Genomic DNA, 23320 nt, shown 5'->3' with positions numbered 1-23320 from the left:
TTAAGGTTGTTCTTTTTTATGTTTTAGGGGATATTGTTATAATGTATTTGATTTGATGCAGCACAAGGATGATTAGGTTGATACCAGAATTAGTAATTTTGATTCTATAATGTAATGTTTATGCTTCTATGGTTGTGATTTATGTATGATATGAAAAAATGATTTTCCTTAATTTCCTTACTCCTTAACCCATACCAGCATAGGATCAAAATAGAAACATAACACCTACAGCTACAAATACGCAAGCACCAAGCATCATACCACTACTAATCCGATTGTAGGATTTAAGACAGTACCACATCAATACCACTCTATCCACTTTAAAGATTAAATCATAAAACCGTTGATTGTTTCCATTATGATGAGCAACAAACGAAATTTTCCAGCTTTTATAATTTGTTTCCTCAGAACTACAAATCAAAAGCTCTGTTGAATGGTAAGCATACAACAGGTAAAAGACTCATAAACTAATAAATATACAATGTAAACAAGCAGGAGCTGCTTCCAAAATAGTAGACGACATGAAGGTTATGGAAAGATAGAGCCGATGATACAATTGGCCCCTACCTTGAAATTGCAGATTTGCAGCTGATAGTTGTGCTCTCTTGTTATTGTCAGCCTGACATGTATAATTCATTGGCTGAATCGTTGTAAAAGCTTCCTGTCAAATAGCATGCCACATGCCTCCTTTGCACTTAGTAAAAGAATAACAAGTGCCATTTTCTATGTCTGGTTTGTAGTTCCAAGTTATTATTATGATCGTACATATCACAGATGGGTTCAAAGCTCGTGACAGTTACATACTACAGTCCATCTAACAGATCACAGGAAACTCCCTGCCACAGAAAATAACAGAAATATTACAAGTAAACAACAATTATTTGATCACCATCTTCTGGAAAATTTATTATTGCAGTCTTGATTTAAAAGAATTCTGAAACTTGTAGACACAGTTTACACGCAACAAGTGGTGGTTTTAAAACAATTCTTACAACCACGCATTTTCATATAGATGTAAACCATAAATAGTCTGTAACAGTTACGGGCTCCATGAGGCTAGGCTAGTGATTATGTACATAAAGAGTCCATCAGTGTAGTAAAATAGATAATAAACAATGTAAATGTTCCATTTAAGGCCGAGATGTGAAGTAGTGGTTCTTACAATATGTACTAGTGTTGTCAAATGTGGATCGCAGAAAATAGCAGTTTGTTCCAATTCCACTGTGCAACAGTGCTATAGCACCGCTACAGTCGCTATTTCACAATATTTTGTACTAAACAGTGTATCGTGGAACAACAACAATTGGTTCAAATTCAGCCGCTATTTAACAACACTGATATGTACATTGTTCTTTGACAAAGATCTAAATTTGTGGTTAATCTGTAGAATTAAAAGCGTAATGTGATAACCTTGAGGCTGTCTGTCTCAACAAAACAGAATGCAGGGGAATGTAAGAATAGAGTTACATTATAGGACATAGTTACTTTGTGATAAAAGAAAGATACATGGGCTATCATCATAATTCAAACTGGTTTAAACTAATGCCTTAAACTTCCATGCTCCAATCTCTCACTTCTTTTTCTTTCCATCAAAGTAGACTCTAAGACAAGAACAATTTTATAAAGGGCAACCCGGTGCACTAAAGCTTCTGCATAAGCAGGGTCTGGGAAGGGGTCCCACCAATTGGTGTATTGTACGCAGCCTTACCCTGTTTTTTACACAATAGGTTGTTTCCAGAACCTGAACCCGTGACATTTCAGTCATGTGACAACAATTTTATAAGGAAGTAAAATATTGTCATAAAATATAAACCGCTATATGTAACAAATACAAAAGTAGAAATAGAAGATAGTTTAAGCAATTTTATATCACTTACAAAGAGTATATATATTATAAGAGAATATTTGTACACAAAGCTGAGGGGAAAAGAAAACCAAGCACAAACTACGCGTCTTCAGGCACGAGAACAATCATATTTGGTTAATATATGTGTCACGACCCACCTTGAGTCATGACCGCCGCACAGGCTAATACTAATTCATGATAAATTTAGCCTGGCAAGCCTAATAAACTATAACACTTACACTTTTCTAAAATACTGAAATTTTGGTAATGACTCGCGAACTTTCAGGACATTTCAAAATGCACGTTTATGATCACAACGTATATAAAAATTATCTCATTATTTATACATAGACTTTAAGGAGAAGAACAATTATTATCTCAATAGTTACATCATAAGTAAATCACAAAAAAACGGCCAAGATAGAAATCTACCGCAAAGCATGGATGTTTTTAGTAGACATGAAAACTCCAAGAGATTCATCCTTTGAAAGCTCATTCATGCTAAAAAAAATACTTGGAATATCCAAATCAATACTATTCGACAAAAATCCTTTGCATGAACCAACGGTTAGTTATACATAAAGTTCTACAACTCCATGTTCAATTAAAATAAAATAAATAATCATTCCAACACGACTAATATCATTTATCACTTTTCACTATTTGTACATAAACCACATTGTCTCTTCGTTGTGGCGAACGGATATATACCACATTATCTCTTCGTTGTGGCGAACGGGGATGTACCACATTATCTCTTCGTTGTGGCAAACGGATATATACCACATTATCTCTTCGTTGTGGCGAACGGTAACTATTTCATTTTGTTACTATGAGCCGTACCTCATAGGCTACATTATCTCTTCGTTGTAGCAAACGGAGTTTCTATCAATTTGTTACTATGAGCCGTACCTCATAGGCTACATTATCTCTTCGTTGTAGCAAACGGAGTATTTTTTTTTATAATTTACTATGAGCGTGTCACTCATAGGCTGCATTCTCTCTTCGTTGCAGCGAACGGAAAAATTTAAATTCTCAATAAAACACTAAAACATGATTTTTAATAATTAGCCTTACTAAACTCAATTCATACTGTCAAAGCTTTCATAGCATTGTTATCATAAATAAATCATTTCATCGTATCACATGAAACTTGCAAAAACTACTAATTCTTACTTCCACAATCTAGTGAATATCACACACTTCTTGGTCTAATTGTATAATGCATAATAGTACATTTTCTTTAATCATTATACTACTATGGAATTAAAATAATAATTAGAATCAGAATTACTTACATATAGAAATGCCAATCAAGAGTACCTATCGATTTAACCAAAATCTTATCTAGCCTTCATTTTTCAAATAGATATCGTTAACATTTAAAACAACTTAATATCTTTCATTTGCCATTCAAATACACTAATTCAAATTTGTATTTGGATTTGAACGTAAGAATTTTAAATGGTTAAAATAAAACTCATAACCACTAACAAACTAAATTACATAGAACAAGCAAATTCACCCAAAGTTACCAACGTATGCAATCAAGGGAGAATTATACCATTCGAACATGCAACAATATTAAATTTATAGAAATTATTGGATGCAACATGATTCATCTTGCTTAAATTCAAATCCCCAAATCCCAAATCTATAACCCTTAATTTAATGAATGTGGAATGAGGGAGGGGAACCCACCTTAAATTCTAGGTTGGAGATGATGATTCAAGCTTCAATCAATCTTTCCTTGCTCCTAACTTCATCGATTTTCTGGTTTTACTTTCAATTCTCCATCTTCAATCCATGAACCCTAATCTTCAATATTCTTCTTCTTTTCACTTCTACAAATTTTCCCTCTTTTTCTATGGTTTTCAGACTAAATTGATGATATATGTAAGATGATTGATGTTGTTCTTTGGGATTGCATGTGATATTGGTCATGGAAGAAAGAAAATGTGTTCTTGTATTTTTTTGTGGTTTCTCCATCGAACCAGAGAAAGAAGAAGGAATAAAATTAAACATGTTGACTATTATGTTGGACTTTCTCAATTACATAAGGAGGTTTCATGTTGAAATTACTAAAATGCCCTTAAGTTATAATGTTAATTACTAAAATACACTATAAACCTAGAGTTTAGTTTTATTTCATAAATCAATACATCTCTTAATTTGACACCAATTGAAAATAAAATTTTGGGATATTACAATATGATACAAACAAAGGTCCAATGACAATAAAGTTTACCTCACACCAGTAAGGAGTATCAGCTGCAACTGTTGATCATGGTTTGGCCAAGTTTACAAGCCGGTAAAGAGTAAATTGTAAGCTGCAAGCTAAATTGTAATGTAGGATAACACATGCACATCAAACCAATTTTCAAAAAAGCAAGGAACATAAGGCATGGTGAATTTGCTTTCCATCCTCCAACAGCAATATTGAAGATGGGAGCAATTAATGTCAAACTAGAGAAAGCCGAGTAAAAAAAATCTTAATAAAAAAATGTGAAAGAAAAGATTCTTATCTAAATAAAAAAGAGTCACCTGGCAAATAATGATCACCGTATTTAGTTGACCAATTATTGTACCACCAAACAGTTATACCATCAAAATGAACCAACTTTTACTTGGTTTCCATTCATTATTGTTCAGAGAACAAACTCAAGAGGATAAACATCTTCACAATAATTAAATAATGTTGTTCATCAGCCAGGAACATCAAAGTTCAAATAGAGAATTGGAAGAAGCAAACTAACTTCTGATTGAAATCTGCAAGGTGCAAAGATCCAAATACAATGGTGATAGCTTGTTCATTGTACTAAATATGTATTTTGTGGTTCCAACAAACTTGTTTAATATCTGTGTTTCCAATACACAAACAAAACATAAAATCACAACCAAATGCATATTTAATATTCGTGGTTCCAATACAATTACTTAGAATGCAAATAAACTTTTAAACAAAGTTTTGCAACAACCTATGTAATATATAACTGATTTTTACCCCCGTCTATGTTAATTAAACTCAGAAAGCCTTGACGGGTTTGAAACAAGTAAATGTGTAGTTTGTTATGAAGTAAAAGCAATGAGTTCTTTCTCACCGCAAAACATCAATTCTATGAAGTTCTACAGTCAAGCATCACTCATATAAAGTCACTCACACTCAACTGGAAATTGAGTTTGTTCATGTATAATCTGAGGCACAATTCACATTGCAAAAACATTGCATAAATAAAGGCACAATTTCTGTACTTGAGAAGTCAGCTACCAATGTCCAACGTTCTTTGTAAGAGAGTGGAAGTTTCATTGAAATTAATATGCCTGCAAAGTTTACTACAAGGCAAATAACCACTTCAGTTAAAAAAAGGACCGCGAATTTAGAAATCCTCACAAAAAATATTCTCAATAATCATGACGAAATTGAGATGTAATTTATTTCGAAAGACATGCGTACATATAACAACTTGAAGGTTTACAAAGGGAAACATCAAGATGTCTATAGCTTCATGCTTTCCCCAAAAAAAAAAAAAAAAAATCATCATTTAATAGTACATGGAAGATAAAACAACACGATCAGTTATATCAATTTCTTTATGCGAGCTCCTCCAAACACAAAGGAGGAAAAAGGAAATTCGTTTTGCTAAATTTCGTGACCAAAGAACAAATTCTGCTTTTTTCGAGTCTATACCCTTCTCTAAACATTAAATCTAAAACAATCAAAATATCATCTAACCTATTTTCTCGTTTTAAACAGTCAATCAGGTGCTCAAAAGTCTGCATATTGGGTTTCAGCTTCCAACTCAGCATCTTTAGCAACCATTCCATACCTTGTGCAAAATCTCCTTTTTTACTTAACCCAATTATCATATAATCATGTGTACTAGCAATTGGTTCCAAATGCCTATCATGCATATCTTTCAACAATCTCATTGCTCCCTCAGTGTCTCCAACTTTGCAAAGACATTTTATGAGAGGAGTAAAGGAAGAAACAGATGGCTCTAAACCCTGCATAAGAAGTTCGTTGAATAGATTTGTAGCCTTAACTAGCTCGCCTTCCTGGCAAAGGCCTTTAATCAGAGAGTTGTAACTGATCAAATCACGAGCAATACCCTTTCGCGACATTTCATGAAACAAGCTCAGTGCTTCATCTGTCTTTCCATGCAAACACAGACCCAAAATCATTGTGCTGTAGCTAACCAAATTTTCTGCATAACCTCTACCACACATATCATCATAGAGCTTCCTTGCCTCTGCAAAATCACGAACCTTACAATAACCATATATCATTACATTATACGTGTACTCATTCGGCACAAGTCCTTTTTGAATCATCTCAAACCACAACTTCCTGGCCTCAGCAAGCAACCCCATATCACAAAAACCTTTGATAACCGTTGTATACATAACCCTGTCTGGAAAATACCCTCTATCCTTAAGATCATTAAAAACTCTAAAAGCCTCATCATTCTTCTTCCTCTTCAAAAGTCCATGAATAATCTCTTGATAAGTATAGATACTCGGATTACATTTCATAGCAATCATAATATGAAGAATCTCAGAAACTCTATCATATTGTTTCTGCTTACAAAAACCAGTTATAAGCGCGTTAAAAACAGTATTATCAACACACAAACCCTTCTCCAAAACCTGTCTAAGAAGCTCATACGCATTAAAAACTTTATTTTCCGCACAAAACGCCTTAATCAAACACCCAACAGTTTCAACATCAATATTAACCCCAACCCCAGATTCAATCATATGCTCATACAATTTCCAAACCAAATCAGTCCTCCCAACTTTCAAACAAGCCAATAAACACACATTAAAACTCAACACAGACGGTAAAAATCCAACCTCTTTCAAACTAACAAACACATCAAACACTTCCTCAACCATCCCATTTTCCCCAAGCAACCTAGCATAACCCTCCAAAGAATCATTCTTCGGAACAAAATCAGGATACTCAAGCAATGATTGTGCAGCTTTAACAGCACCAGCATCAACAAGAGCATCAAAAAGAGCATTATATGAAGATTGATCCGGTTTGAAACCACAATGTGAAGTGAGCCAGTGAAGGAAACGAAGGGAAAGAAAGGTGTTGTTCTGATGTTTGAGATAACTAAGAAAGAATTTCGGGTTTGAGAAATTGAAAGATGGGTATTGTGAAAGAAGGGTATTTTCCCAACGTGGTTTAGTTCGGGTTATGGTGCAGATTTCGTTGAGGGTTTGAGTAAAGTTTTGATCTTTAGGATCTTGTTTGGTTGTTGTTTCTGTGGTGAGGTTTCGGAAATACGAGGTTGATCTTCTTCTGAGTGACATTGTCATCATGGGATTTGTGTGAATGAAACAGTTTCAAAGGTTGTTGTCGGATTGGAACAGCGTACGTGGCACCGAAGCTTCAATAGGTTATTTTGGCACTGAAGCAGCACACAAGCTTAGAATCAATTATCAATCAAGTTTTCAAATAAAATAAGAATTGGTCATACTATAAAATAAAATAAAATAAAAAATTCCATTGCCCTTGCTCTATTTCCATGTGATACAAGTTTTCTTCTACTAAGGGATTGTTCCATCCATAAGAACTCTCAAACAGCTTATGGGCCCGTTTGGATTGACTTACTTGTGAGCTTATGAAAAATAGCTTATGCAAATAAATAAGCTTTTATGTTAGTTAATTGATAAATTCTCAGTAACGAAAATTGTATCTTCATAAGCTGTTTTTTCATAAACTAATTTGACAAGCTTATTTATTTGCATAAACTTTTAAGTCATTTTTCATAAGCTTGTTTCAGCTTATTTTCATAAGTTTACCAAGATAAGCTATAAGCGGCTGTGCTATAAGGTACATATAAGCTGTTTATCCAAACAGGGTCAAAATCAAAGAACAGGGTGATGAGAATTAAGCAGGTTGAAAAACTAATAAGAACATTATATAGATTTAGATGAGATCTATGAAAAAATCTTACTTTTGTTTGAGAGGTAGAAAATGGCGGTCATGCAGGGAGTGGCGGAGATGAATCACGAACGGGCGGAGAGGGATTCCCAACGCATAGTTTTGTCACTTGATGTTCTATGGAATGAATTACATGTTTCAAAGTTAAAATTGGGCCCTAATACGAGTCTTAAGAAAATTGATCTTTATGCTTTTCTTAATTAAAATAATTAAGTTGGAATAATTATTTTAAATTACTTTTTTTTTAGGGATTGTTTTAAATTACTTGTTGAAAGTTAATTCAAGTAATTAAAAAATGGATGGAAAATCTTTCAAAAAAAAAAAAGGATGGAATTCTCATACTTTTAAAAATAATTGATATCTCTCCTCAAAAAATATAATCAATATCTCTTTTTTTTTTTTAATGACTTTAATCTGTATTTCTTTTATATCAAACTAGCAAAAATATGTCCTCGTGAGCTTGGTATCTTCATAAGCTACCTTGACAAACTTATGAATAATACATAAAAGCTTATTTATTTGCATAAGCTAAAAAATAAGTCAATCCAAATGGTCCCTAAGTGTCTGTTTGGATTAACTTATTTGAGTTTATCTACTAACATAAATTTTGTAAGATTGTTTGGGATAACTTGTGAAAACACTTATGACATTGTTCATAAGTTGTTTTCAGATTATTTCATAAGTTTTCAAAAATAGCTTATGAAAACAAATTACAAGTTATAACTTACAGGGAGAGACCAAAATCAGTCTGATTTCATTCATATAGAATTCAAACTGATCATGAACTAAACAAGTTCAAACTAATTGATACAATAGTGCAAAATTAAATTTTGAATTAAAAAAATGCTCAAAAGAATGTGGCATATGTCATATGAAACGGAAGTAATGCCAACCATGGAAGTATGGGCACAGCGAGAAAAATCGGTACATCAATAACCAGATGAAAATTGAAAAGATGACGCAAAAATAGAAGAAAATTACCTTGAACTGCGGCAAAAACGAATTCAGCGAAAGAGGAGAGAAATTGAGGAACTGATAGAGATGATGTGAGAGCTAGGGGTGGCAAAATGGATGGATTGGATGGATATGGATTTGGATTTTAATGGATGGATCAAAAAGGGTCCATTAGTCCATTACAATCCACTATTTTTTTTTGTTAAAAAAACCATCCAATCCATCCATTAAGTATTATGTCCATCCAATCCATCCATTATTAGATTTTATTGGATGGATAATCCATCCGATCCATAAATCAAAATGTATTATTTTGTTTGAAGATGTGTATTATTTATTAAAGTGGTTTTTTTAGCAAATTTAGTCCAAATAATTTTCATATAACTAAGCCCAATACCTCATTGTTTTTAAGCCCAATAGTGTTTCACATAAGCCCAGTAATTAAATAATTCAAAAATATTATTAATTAAATGGTGAACAGTCGGGCCGCCGGAGGACCACCGTGGTCAACGCCGGCGGCCCGACGGCGGCGGTTGTAACGCCCGTCTTAAGTATTTAACCATTTTTACGAGTGTTAGGATATATTATGCGATTTATGAGATTTACGTGATTCATATGATTGTGATTAAAGTGGTTTATATGATGTGTGTGAATTATATGATTTATTAAAGATGTTATGACTTATTTTAAATAAGATTTGAAAAATAAAAATAAAATAACATAAAATAGCAACACGTGAGAAATAATAGTAGCCCATTTGTTTTTGACCTAGTTAGTAGTATTTATATGAAGATTTTTGCCACATTGCCTCGGTATGTACAGAACAAATAGGTCCTAAGTGCCGACAATTCTTTAGTCCTTCCAACTTTATGAAGTTTGAGAAGGATGAGCAGGGAAGAATTGCCATTCTACCATTTTACCTTTACGTGATGCGCACGGTTTCACTTACACAAGCAAGAATTGATATGAGTGAGCTTGACGAGGATTCTGATGGTTTCCTTCAGCCACATGAAATGGAAGCGTATATACGAGGTCTTATACCCAACTTGGCACAATTACGTACTATGGATGCCGGCTTTGTTCCAATGTATTGTCGTATTGCTACACACAAATTCTTCTTCTTTTGTGATCCTCATAGACGAGTCCGATCGAACGGAGGAGGATCAAAGGAATCAAAGACTTTTGCTCGTTGACTTTGATTATCATTGGGGAGCGTCATATAAGGTAAGGGTGAGACTAATTTTCAATATTATTAAGGGTATAATTCTATAGGATGAATTTAGCATGATTAGGTTAAGTTTTGGTGAGAATTGAGAATTAGGTTTATGATCAATTTTGATGAATGAATCAAGAACAGATGTTAGATTGATGCAAAATTAGTGTACAGACCTTAGATATGACTTAAGATGATAATTAGATGCTATTTGGATGAAGGAATCATGAATATAGGTGAAAAGTTGTGATTTTTAGGTTTCTGGCCGTACTGACATTCATCGCTCGCATCTGCGAGCAAGAACACTCGCATCTGCGAGCTAGAACCCAGAACTCGCAACTGCGAGCAATGCAACTCGCAACTGCGAGTGACCTGTAAGCTCGCAACTGCGAGCAGAATAACTCGCCACTGCGAGTAAAGACTTAGGAACCCAGAACGCATGCTTTGCTCGCCATTGCGAGCAAAGTTACTCGCAACTGCGAGTTAGGCTGTTAGTTGCCCAAAATTGTCCCGATGCGATCCTTTCGCACGTATAGTCTTGAGCTGACCTTAGAAGTAAGAATGAGGGTGATTTAGAATGTTTCCAGATGTTACAGAAGTCTGTTTATATGACTGAAATGATTAGTAATGTTGCATGAATAATGTTATGATGTTTTATGATATTTATGTTGATGTAATCCATTCCTTAAATGATGTTGAGATATTCCAACACTGTTATATGTTGTAAATCTGTTGCTGTTCATTGCTGCTGACCTTTAATGTCTTGAGATTGCATGAGTCGGTCTATGTTGCAAGAAATTAAGAAGTTGTCCATGATTATGAGTCGTATGAGTCGTTCATGTTGTCGTCTAAGTTGCTAGAAGTTTGAGTTCATTGCATGCTCATTAAAGTTGGGGGCTTTAGGCCCGGCAGCCTTTGTGCTCATTAAAGTTGGGGGCTTTAGGCCCGGCAGCCTTTGTGCTCATTAAAGTTGGGGGCTTTAGGCCCGGCAGCCTTTGTGCTCATTAAAGTTGGGGGTTTTAGGCCCGGCAGCCTTTGTGCTCATTAAAGTTGGGGGCTTTAGGCCCGGCAGCCTTTGTGCTCATTAAAGTTGGGGGCTTTAGGCCCGGCAGCCTTTGTGCTCATTAAAGTTGGGGGCTTTAGGCCCGGCAGCCTTTGTGCTCACACGTTGAAGAGCCTATTATGCTCATTTTGTTGTTGATTGGTACCACATGCATTTGCATAACAAGAAGTTTCATGATGTTTAAGTTGTCAAGTTGTTGTTGAGTTGATAGAGTTGCATGGTCAAAGATGAGTTGTGTCGTCAAATTGAGTGTTAAGTTGATTATGATTTGCGATGAAAATTAGTAATGGTATTTGATGATTGTATTTGTTATGTAATGAAAAATATGCTAATTGTTAATTGTTGATATGTTATTAATGTTTAAGTTGTTAAATGCATTTTATTGGATTATATGCTTAATGTATTGATTATGAAATCTCACCCCTTCTGCGTATATATTGCCTCGACCGTGGGTAATGTGCAGGTAATAAAGATTAGAGGCGTTCATGAGTGGACTCTCAGTTGGTGTCTAGGTGCTCTGATACGTAACGGGATGGGGGCTTGCTTTTACTTCTATTCCTTACGTGTTTCTTTTATGAACTAATTTATGAGAATTTCCAATAAGGCCTGTGTGCCAAGATTTCTATTATGTTGAACTATTTTCCGCTGCGTAGTTTCAGATTTTATGATGTTAAACTTGAAGGATAATTATTATTATCTATTTTATGATTCTCAAGAAGTATGTGACATTCCGTTTATGATTTAAATACTCTGATTTTAAATGAAATTTTAAAGTTGGGGAAACGGGGTGTTACAATTGGTATCAGAGCAGGTCGGTCCGTCCGGCCAAGTAGATGAGACGATGTGTCGTTTTACAGTTTTGCACTGTATTTGAGTTGTCTTGTTCGTTGTTTGTTGTTTAACCCTTTTTATGGACTGGTTGGAGTACAACCATGTCCATATTAATTGTTTTAGTAGGTCGGTGTACTTTTCTTCAGCCGAAGAAGAAAGTGGAGCAGAGTTTTTGTCTACTAAGCAGCTGAAGCAGTTAGCACGTGATGGAATTTTGATGGTTTCGTTGATGGTGTCACTGTCTATTGAGATTCAAGCAGTGAGTGATAAGTTGCAAAATTGTGGGAGGATTTCCTGAAGTTTTCCTGAAGAGATTGTTGTTTGATCTTACCGACACGTCAGGAAGTGTCTGCCGCCGGAGAGAGAGGTTGAATTTTCTACTGATCTTGTTTCGGGAACGAGGCCTGTGTCTATGACACCTTATCGTATGTCAGCTTCTGAGTTGGCTGAGTTGAGAAACAGTTGGAAGATTTACTTGATAAGAAGTTTATAAGACCAAGTTTCACCTTGGGGAGCGCCGGTATTGTTGGTTAAGAAGAAGGATGGTAGTATGAGGTTATGCATTGACTATCGACAGTAGAACAAAGTAACTATAAATAATAGATATCCACTTCCAAGAATTGATGACTTGATGGACCAGCTAGGGGGTACACGTGTGTTCAGCAAGATTGACTTGAGGTCGGGTTATCACCAGATTAAAGTAAAAGATGAAGATATGCTGAAGACGACTTTTAGGACGCGATATGGACCTTATGAATATAAGGTGATGCCTTTTGGTGTTAGTAATGTACCTGGTGAGTTTATGGAGTATATGAATCGCGTTTTCCATGCATTTTTGGATCGCTTTGTGGTTGTGTTCATCGATGATATTTTGATTTACTCTAAGACAGAAGGAGAACATGCGGGACATTTGAAGATTGTTTTGCAAGTGCTGAAAAAGGAGAAGTTGTATGCTAAATTGTCTAAGTGTGAATTCTGGTTGAATGAGGTTACTACCGAAGATTTATAGAAGGATTTTCTAAGTTAGCACTTCCGTTAACACAATTGACGTGTAAAGGTAAAACCTTTGTGTGGGATGTTCTTTGTGAGAACATTTTTAATGAATTGAAAAAGCGGTTGACGAGGGCTCCAGTTTTGATTTTGCCGAAACCTGATGAACCTTTTGTGGTGTATTGCGATGCGTCCAAGTTGGGCTTAGGTGGTTGCTTATGCATCAAGACAGTTGAGAATTCATGAACGAAATTACCCTACTCATGACCTTCAATTAGCTGCAGTTGTATTTATGCTTGAGATTTCGAGGTAGGATTTGTATTCCAGACAATGATGAAATAAAGAGGATGATTCTTGAAGAGAGTCATAGGAGTAGCTTAAGTATTCATCCGGGAGCTACAAAGATGCATCATGACTTGAAGAAGTTGTTTTGGTGGTCTGGATTGAAACGTGATGTAGCACAATTTGTGTACTCTTGTCTGATTTGTCAGAAGTCGAAGGTAGAGCATCAGAAACCTGCTGGGTTGATGACACCGTTAGATGTACCAGAATGGAAATGGAATAGCATATCCATGGATTTTGTGACGAGTTTGCCGAATACTCCTAAAGGGAATGACGCTATTTGGGTGATTGTCGATAGATTGACGAAGTCGGCACACTTCATTTCGATCAATATTAGTTTTCCTATAGCTCAGTTGGCGGAAATTTATATTCGAGATATTGTGAAGTTGCATGGTGTTCCTTCAAGCATTGTGTCAGATAGGGATCCAAGATTTACTTCTAGATTTTGGAAGAGTTTGCAAGAGGCTTTAGGCTCTAAGTTGAGATTGAGTTCGGCTTATCATCCTCAGACAGATGGTCAGTCGGAAAGAACAATTCAGTCACTCGAAGACTTGTTGAGAGTTTGTGTACTTGAGCAAGGTGGAACTTGGGATAGTCATCTTCCGTTGATAGAGTTCACTTATAATAACAGCTATCATTCAAGTATTGGGATGGCACCTTTCGAGGCTTTGTATGGTCGGAGGTGTAGGACTCCGTTGTGTTGGTTTGAGACCGGTGAAAGTGTGGTTCTAGGACCAGAAATTGTTCAACAGACTACTGAGAAGGTGAAAATGATTCAAGAGAAGATGAAAGCGTCGCAGAGTCGACAGAAGGGTTACCATGATAAGCGTAAGAAAGACCTTGAGTTTCAAGAGGGAGACCATGTGTTCTTGAGAGTTACTCCAACGACCGGTGTTGGTCGTGCATTGAAGTCTAGGAAGTTGACTCCGAAGTTTATTGGTCCGTATCAGATATCGGAAAGAGTTGGAACGGTGGCATACCGAGTGGCTTTACCACCGCATTTATCGAATTTGTATGATGTGTTTCATGTGTCGCAACTGAGGAAGTATGTTCCAGACCCATCTCATGTGATCCAGAGAGATGATGTGCAAGTTAGAGACAACCTTACGATTGAAACCTTACCAGTGAGGATTGAAGATCGTGAAGTGGAGAAGTTGAGAGTCAAGGAGATACCTCTTGTGAAAGTCGTTTGGGATGAAGCGACTGGCGAAAGCTCGACGAGGGAGCTAGAGAGTAAGATGCTGGAGTCTTATCCAGAGTTGTTTGCTTGAGGTAAATTTTTGAGGACGAAAATTCTATAAGTTGGGGAGAGTTGTAACGCCCGTCTTAAGTATTTAACCATTTTTACGAGTGTTAGGATATATTATGCGATTTATGAGATTTACGTGATTCATATGATTGTGATTAAAGTGGTTTATATGATGTGTGTGAATTATATGATTTATTAAAGATGTTATGACTTATTTTAAATAAGATTTGAAAAATAAAAATAAAATAACATAAAATAGCAACACGTGAGAAATAATAGTAGCCCATTTGTTTTTGACCTAGTTAGTAGTATTTATATGAAGATTTTTGCCACATTGCCTCGGTATGTACAGAACAAATAGGTCCTAAGTGCCGACAATTCTTTAGTCCTTCCAACTTTATGAAGTTTGAGAAGGATGAGCAGGGAAGAATTGCCATTCTACCATTTTACCTTTACGTGATGCGCACGGTTTCACTTACACAAGCAAGAATTGATATGAGTGAGCTTGACGAGGATTCTGATGGTTTCCTTCAGCCACATGAAATGGAAGCGTATATACGAGGTCTTATACCCAACTTGGCACAATTACGTACTATGGATGCCGGCTTTGTTCCAATGTATTGTCGTATTGCTACACACAAATTCTTCTTCTTTTGTGATCCTCATAGACGAGTCCGATCGAACGGAGGAGGATCAAAGGAATCAAAGACTTTTGCTCGTTGACTTTGATTATCATTGGGGAGCGTCATATAAGGTAAGGGTGAGACTAATTTTCAATATTATTAAGGGTATAATTCTATAGGATGAATTTAGCATGATTAGGTTAAGTTTTGGTGAGAATTGAGAATTAGGTTTATGATCAATTTTGATGAATGAATCAAGAACAGATGTTAGATTGATGCAAAATTAGTGTACAGACCTTAGATATGACTTAAGATGATAATTAGATGCTATTTGGATGAAGGAATCATGAATATAGGTGAAAAGTTGTGATTTTTAGGTTTCTGGCCGTACTGACATTCATCGCTCGCATCTGCGAGCAAGAACACTCGCATCTGCGAGCTAGAACCCAGAACTCGCAACTGCGAGCAATGCAACTCGCAACTGCGAGTGACCTGTAAGCTCGCAACTGCGAGCAGAATAACTCGCCACTGCGAGTAAAGACTTAGGAACCCAGAACGCATGCTTTGCTCGCCATTGCGAGCAAAGTTACTCGCAACTGCGAGTTAGGCTGTTAGTTGCCCAAAATTGTCCCGATGCGATCCTTTCGCACGTATAGTCTTGAGCTGACCTTAGAAGTAAGAATGAGGGTGATTTAGAATGTTTCCAGATGTTACAGAAGTCTGTTTATATGACTGAAATGATTAGTAATGTTGCATGAATAATGTTATGATGTTTTATGATATTTATGTTGATGTAATCCATTCCTTAAATGATGTTGAGATATTCCAACACTGTTATATGTTGTAAATCTGTTGCTGTTCATTGCTGCTGACCTTTAATGTCTTGAGATTGCATGAGTCGGTCTATGTTGCAAGAAATTAAGAAGTTGTCCATGATTATGAGTCGTATGAGTCGTTCATGTTGTCGTCTAAGTTGCTAGAAGTTTGAGTTCATTGCATGCTCATTAAAGTTGGGGGCTTTAGGCCCGGCAGCCTTTGTGCTCATTAAAGTTGGGGGCTTTAGGCCCGGCAGCCTTTGTGCTCATTAAAGTTGGGGGCTTTAGGCCCGGCAGCCTTTGTGCTCATTAAAGTTGGGGGCTTTAGGCCCGGCAGCCTTTGTGCTCATTAAAGTTGAGGGCTTTAGGCCCGGCAGCCTTTGTGCTCACACGTTGAAGAGCCTATTATGCTCATTTTGTTGTTGATTGGTACCACATGCATTTGCATAACAAGAAGTTTCATGATGTTTAAGTTGTCAAGTTGTTGTTGAGTTGATAGAGTTGCATGGTCAAAGATGAGTTGTGTCGTCAAATTGAGTGTTAAGTTGATTATGATTTGCGATGAAAATTAGTAATGGTATTTGATGATTGTATTTGTTATGTAATGAAAAATATGCTAATTGTTAATTGTTGATATGTTATTAATGTTTAAGTTGTTAAATGCATTTTATTGGATTATATGCTTAATGTATTGATTATGAAATCTCACCCCTTCTGCGTATATATTGCCTCGACCGTGGGTAATGTGCAGGTAATAAAGATTAGAGGCGTTCATGAGTGGACTCTCAGTTGGTGTCTAGGTGCTCTGATACGTAACGGGATGGGGGCTTGCTTTTACTTCTATTCCTTACGTGTTTCTTTTATGAACTAATTTATGAGAATTTCCAATAAGGCCTGTGTGCCAAGATTTCTATTATGTTGAACTATTTTCCGCTGCGTAGTTTCAGATTTTATGATGTTAAACTTGAAGGATAATTATTATTATCTATTTTATGATTCTCAAGAAGTATGTGACATTCCGTTTATGATTTAAATACTCTGATTTTAAATGAAATTTTAAAGTTGGGGAAACGGGGTGTTACAGCGGTCCGGCCATTTTTCGGCGACCGACGGTGGTCTGCGGCGGAGATCCGGCATTGACCGGTCAAGCTCCGGCGTTGACCACCACCTATAATTAAATAATATTAAATAATATTTTAATAATATATTAAATTATATTAAATTAATAATTTTTAAATATTAAAAAAAAAATTTTGTTTTTTTCTGTCAGTTTTTTTTTTCTTAATTAATTTTTTTATTTTAGTGGATGGATTGGATGGATATGGATCGCATGGATCCTATTGCCACCCCTAGTGAGAGCGCATCGAATGGAAGAGAGTGCGCAGGAGCTTGGCAATGGCGGAAGAGAAAACCTAAAAATCGTAGAGAAAGAGAAAGAAGATTAAGAAGATGAAAAGAAATTTGTTAAGGGCTTTTGGTCAAATCCATGGGTGGGAAAAAAACCGAACCGAATTGTTGAACCAAACCGAACCAAAAAATAAAGAATCATAAGTATCAATTATGGAATTGAGCCGACCCAAACATTTTCAGCGGCGTTCCATAATTTTTTTCTCGAAAAAAAAATTATGGAACACAACTGAAAATGTTTGGTCCAGTTCAATTCATGATTTATTAGTTTGGTTTAGAACAGTTCAGTTTGGTTTTAAAAAATTTAAAATTTGATTTCGTTTGATTTTTTATTTGACGAAAAACTGGAAATAGTAGTTATGTCCTTTAGCTAGTTACAAAATTGTACTTCAGTTTAAAATAAATTTTAATAGAGACTAAAATGGTGTTTTAGTAAAATACTAAGTGTAAATTAACAAATTACATCCACTTGTAAACACGCTTAATTTATTTTAAACCGAAGGACAATTTTGTAAAGGATATAATTGCTTTTCCCAGTTTTCCGTCAAAATTTCCGTGAGAGTTTCACGAATTCCCATTTATTTCAATGCATGTTGGGAATAAAAAGAGGAACACGGTTTTCGCAAGTGTAAAACATCAGAACTTGTCCCGTAAATGTAGCTCAGTTGGTAGCTACCAGAGACAATGTTTGCAGGGGCCGGGGTTCGAACCCTGGATTCCCCACTTTTCCACACTTTAAAAGTGTGTGATCTAGCCACTAGGCTATTGAACCAAAAAAAAAAACATCAGAACTTATATTTTTTATAGAAAAACTTTATACCATTAACATAAGGGTTCCTTTTTTTTTTAAACAATTAACATAAGGTTCTTTGTACCAAAAAAAAACATAAGGTTCATAAAAAGAAAAGAAGTATTTTTTTTATTCAACTAATGTTTTAAATTCCTCTAAAAAAAAGTAATGTTTTGAACTAAAAAGACACAAGTGAAAATTGATTTTTCATTAAAAAAATATTGTGGTGTTTGTTTAGGTTTTTTTCATGTTTACAATTGTTTATTTGAAACATAAAAATGGGTGTAAATTAGTGAGGTGGGTGCAAACGATTTCATAAAACTTATAAAAAAATATTGTAAACAATCAAGTAGGTGTGAGTTGTTAACTTACACCTTAATGATTTTAGACAGGTGTAGGTTGCTAATTTACAACTTAATATTTTTAGATGAGTGTAAATGCTCCCATATGTTTACGACAACTCTACTTTAAGCAATAAGGCTATGTTGTTGTTGGTAATTAGTATATTAGTATATAGCATAAATTAAAAAGTAAAAAGAAAGCCTTGTACTCCATATAACTATGAAATGGAACCAAAGGATGGATTCGACTTGGGTAACATTGTGGCGCGCTATGTTACATAATATAGCCAATCATATTACGCCACGTGTCACTTCATTTTTTTAAAACCAAAAATGAAATAAAATAATAGAAAGGAACAAAAGTGGAACACGTTCACTTCTTCTTCTCCTTCAAAATACTTTCGTCTCCCTCACTTCTTTCTGACTAAACAAAAGTGGAATACTTCAATCAGCTGTGCACAGGTCGCCTTCACCTCTCCACCATTCACCGCCTCCTTCCTCCGTCGCCGCCTCCCTCCGCCGTCGGAATCATCTATGCACAGGTCACACAGGTACCGTCGGATTTTCATGAAGTGATGGATTGATAGGGCTATTATGTTGAGTGTGATATATGCGGTTTCAAGCATAGGTGTGATTGAATTGGGTATTTGGGTTCATTCTTTTATTGTCAGGATGAGGATTGTTATTATTGTTCCATTGGGTACTGCTCTTATTAATATGTATTCGAGATGTTTGATGAAATGCTGGAAAGAAATATAGTCACCTGGACAAATTAATGCCGGAAAGAAATATTGTTCCATTGGGTACTGCCTTACAAAGATGTTCAATATACATGATATGCAAATGACTCAAGAGATACAACCTTTAAGAGATACAACAGAGAAGGCACAACCTTACAAAGAAAAGAGCACAAGCAGCCCAAAGTAAAAACATGTGCTGCCTACAACCCGCAAACAGGAAGGAAAAACAAAAGTAGCCGTTCCCAGCCAAGTATGATGATTATGATGTTGTAATCTCAATATTGTGTTGTTCAAAAATAAACAAGAATTATATGTTGTAATATCACTACTGTGTTGTAATCTCACTGCTGTTATAGTTAATGAAATTTTCTTTGCCCTTTCACAATTTATAAGTTGCAGTACCATAAACAACAACAACAAAACCATTAAAAAAAAAAACAGAGTTAAAAACAGAGTTTATGTAACATTGCAATGGGTTCTGTATCATCCACAAATAAAACCTTAAATTTCCTAAAATCAAATCCCAATGAATTGAAACCACTTCAAAAAGGTTTGTTTTGTTCCTATTCTCTGCTTTCATTAAAATTTTATTTTTATTACGGTTTTTTCTCATTCATATGAGCATTTCAATCTTTAAAAAAAAAATAGATAAAGAAAAAAAAACACCTTATGATCGCAGGTCTACGGCGGCAGAGACGGCGGCGACCGGTGGTGACGATCTTTGGTGGAACAAAAACAAATGATTGACTGTGGTTGTGTTTTGTTTTTAGAAGAAGAAGAAGAGTTACAGAGCTTGTAAAAAAAAAAAGAAGAAGAGTTACAGAGGAACACGTTTTGCTTTTGTTCCTTTCTATTATTTTATTTCATTTTTGGTTTTAAAAAATGAAGTGACACGGGGCGTAATGTGATTGGATATGTTATGTAACATAGCGCGCCACAATGTTACCCAAGTCGAATCCCCAAAGGATGTGATCAATAAAATGATGTGGCCATCCACATTGTCATCTTACATATTGCAGTGGCCATTGCAACACTAGAACTTAAACTACTTTAGCGACAATTATTAGTCTTCACCGACAAATACAATGGTCACCAGCAACATGTAAGATGTCAATGTGCATGAGAGTGAGAGGAAAAACACTAAAGATATTAGTGTTATGGACAAGTTATGATTTTGTTGTATATGTGATGTGAGGAATAAAATGTTTTGCTTTCAATTTATAGCCAGAAGATTCCAAGGGTAACATAATAGCAGGCATGACGATGAGGTAGTTTTTTCTACACACGATTTTTTCCTTTGGAAGTAGTTGCATACTTGGTTACTTACATGTCGTTTGTTCACAAAGATGTGCTGATCAGACATGACAATAACCATTGTGATGAAGTGTTTATTTTTTAAACTTTATTTGTAAGGATTTTACTTATTTTAAGATATAAATGAATGGGACTCTTGCATTTGCACTAGTAAGTAATTTAGCTACATTTTTTCCACGTACAGAGTGTTAATGAGTTTTCCTTACTATTTTTTGGTACAACAGTTTTCTCTATTGTCATTCAATTTGCCTCTATGTGATACAAATGATCACCAAGTCATTTTTCATATATAAACGAGTCATGCTAACTTGTGTTCCTATGATATAAGTTAAGGGGCGAAAAAGAAATTAACAAATAAATTGTGTATTAAAAAGATACATATTTAAACTCTCAAGTTTTAAAACATTAAAAGTACAATTTTCAATAAAATACTTTTATCTTAACTTTTTTAATTTGTTTTCTAAATGTACTTCATCTTCATCTGATCTTAAATATAAGTAAAAATAAAATTGGAAGTTTAAAATATAATAAAAAATCTACTTCAATTATTATGTTTAATGTTATTATTTCTATTTTACCCTTAAATTAAATATCGATTTATTTTCTAAATTCAATAATAAATGTGTATATTCTACACTTCTGAAGAAGATATAATTTAAAATGGTGTGTTTTTTCACATCAACATAACCCACTTTCATAATCCTCGTGAGCTTAACTCAGTTGGTAGGGACAATGCATAATACATGCAAGGTCCGGGGTTCAAACTCCGGCCACCACAAAAAAAAAACAACCAAAAATACGGCACTTGTGTGCCCTGCTCTTTTTATTGCGCCAACGCGTGTAAATTATGAACGGTATTTTATATGAGATTTTGATTAAAATTATAAATACAAATATTTGTGACTTTCAAATTATAAAAAAACCCAAAAAAAAACTATGTTTATCTTTTTCAATAACTACAGTAATTTAACAAATATAATATAATATTTTAAAAAATAAATATAATATAAATCCTTATCTTTTTTAATATCACCAACTATATAACATTAATATAGGAAAATTTGCTTAAAGGTATAATTGAAATTATAATAAATTCAGCCCAAAATATCTATCCCCTTCACTTTTTTGACACAATTTATCCCATAGTATTATTCCTATTGTAGTATTATTCCTATTGTATTGGAATATTTCATATTTTAATGGGATTTAATTATTTAATTAAATTTAATTATTAATTAAAATTTAAAATAATAGTATTAAAGGATAAATTAGTAAATAAAATTTAAATGAAGGGTAAAATAGGTAATGAAAAAATCAGCCCAAACTCATGTATTTTAAACTTGTTTTCTTTTTTTCTTTTGTTTTTTTTTTGAAGAAAGCTTCTTTTTTTTATATATAGTATTGATAATATATTAAACTTACTTATCTACTTGCAAATTATTTATCAATTGACAATGTAATGAATGGATAATTGAATCAATCAAATGATAGATAAGAACTCAATCAAAAGCATCTTAGGTGATTTTTTGTTGTTGAACATAAGTAAAATTTTATTCCTTTAAAAAAAAGTAAAATGTAAATTTATAAGTGAATCAAATCAGCAATGAATTATCCTGCGTAAGTTACTCTAATAATGGCGGTTTAGTTGGCAATTTCAAATTCGATTCCCCACAGTGATAGCGGTTGGTTACATTAGGTTGTTTCAAATCCAAGGGTACATAAAAATGGATTTATACATCAAAACTCAATGAGGCATTGCGGTAGGTTTGTTTAATTTCTAAAGCATAACCTATTCATTTTGCTATAACAATATTTTCTAGGTTTCTAAAGCATAACTCATTCTCCACTAGTTAGTGGTTGCCAATGATTGCAATCAAAGGTTCCTTAAAAAAAATGATTGCAATCAAAGGTGCTCTCAGCCTCATCCTTAAAAGTTAAAGGTGTTGTCGAACATGGATAAGAAATTTGTGACTGTGACAAATGAAAAGGTTACAAACTATATACATGATGATGATATTGTCTTCTCGATTCTATCTAAATTGTCTATTAAATCTTTGAAACGATTTGAATGTGTAGCTAAATTATGGTCTCTATTATTTAAAAACTCTCATTTCATGAATATGCTCCGTATCAATCTCTTATCAAACGATCTTTCTTATTGTCGCAGCAATGCATATCTCCTCCTGCAAATATGTGCACCAAACACATACGCTAGTGAGTTGCATTCTCTTTCCGGAGAGAGATTTAAAAATAGAGTCAGATTATATTTTCCAAATCCATTCCAAGAGGAAGCACACTACCACTTTGACATTTTCAATTCAGGTAGTATTAATGACTTTACTTGTGTGTTGTCATCTTTGTGGTAACTTCAAACTTGAGACAAGAGTCGTACTATGGAACCCAGCTACAAAACAATTCAAGCTTTATTCCTCAAAAGCCCGGTAGAGTCCAAACCATATATTGCAAATGTTTTGGTTAGTTATTGTGCATTTAGTAATCTTCATGGATTTGGCTATGACCATGTCATAGATGACTATAAGATAATTCATCATGCAATGTTTAAAATCACATCGTGTAATCTTCATGGATTTGGTTATGACCGTTTCACAGATGACCATAAGATAATTCGTCATGTAACGTTTAAAATCACATCGTGCTATAAAAAAGGAGGTTATGAGACATTGATAGATATATGAGAGAGAGATATATAGCTTAAGATGTAACTCTTGGAGAAAACTTAATGTCACTATGCCTGCATCTTATGGGATTACTAAAGGTGTCGAGTGTACATGGATGGATTGTGTCATTGGTTGCGCATTGAAGATTCTAAATCTGAATCATATTTGGTG

At 34.7% G+C, this 23320-nt stretch overlaps 1 protein-coding gene and 2 long non-coding RNA genes across 8 annotated transcripts; 2 read left to right on the top strand and 1 right to left on the bottom strand.

The window, feature by feature from the left end:
- Window positions 1–300: 300 nt before the first annotated feature.
- On the bottom strand, window positions 301–8857 carry LOC146925157 (Tetratricopeptide repeat (TPR)-like superfamily protein). 6 transcript variants are annotated; one of them, XR_015010427.1, is made up of 5 exons: window positions 8781–8857; window positions 7813–7916; window positions 5580–7263; window positions 3548–4705; window positions 301–836 (listed from the first exon to the last, which is right to left on the bottom strand). XR_015010427.1 is itself a non-coding variant. In XM_085710112.1 (5 exons), the coding sequence occupies exons 3-4, from the start codon at window positions 7172–7174 to the stop codon at window positions 4131–4133; spliced, it is 1641 nt and encodes a 546-aa protein (XP_085566238.1). In that variant the 5' UTR covers window positions 7175–7263; window positions 7813–7916; window positions 8781–8857; the 3' UTR covers window positions 710–836; window positions 4095–4130. The 6 variants fall into 6 exon arrangements, 3 of the variants coding, with proteins under 3 accessions (XP_085566239.1, XP_085566238.1, XP_085566237.1); XR_015010425.1 differs by having other exon boundaries at window positions 4095–4615; XR_015010426.1 differs by having other exon boundaries at window positions 3548–4176.
- A 687-nt stretch (window positions 8858–9544) lies between these two features.
- On the top strand, window positions 9545–11716 carry LOC146925156 (uncharacterized). The gene is made up of 2 exons (XR_015011020.1): window positions 9545–9977; window positions 11493–11716. It is a non-coding gene; the product is annotated as an uncharacterized LOC146925156 (long non-coding RNA).
- A 3046-nt stretch (window positions 11717–14762) lies between these two features.
- LOC146925155 (uncharacterized) lies at window positions 14763–16854 on the top strand. Its single transcript, XR_015011018.1, has 2 exons — window positions 14763–15195; window positions 16631–16854. It is a non-coding gene; the product is annotated as an uncharacterized LOC146925155 (long non-coding RNA).
- Window positions 16855–23320: the final 6466 nt, after the last annotated feature.

The sequence above is a fragment of the Medicago sativa genome, chromosome 5 (assembly GCF_051527215.1).
Source record: "Medicago sativa cultivar Bolivia chromosome 5, Bolivia_mono, whole genome shotgun sequence".
Lineage (NCBI taxonomy): Eukaryota > Viridiplantae > Streptophyta > Magnoliopsida > Fabales > Fabaceae > Medicago > Medicago sativa.
The sequence above is the reverse complement of the archived record's forward strand: the minus strand, read 5'-3'. Positions and strand labels throughout refer to the sequence as shown.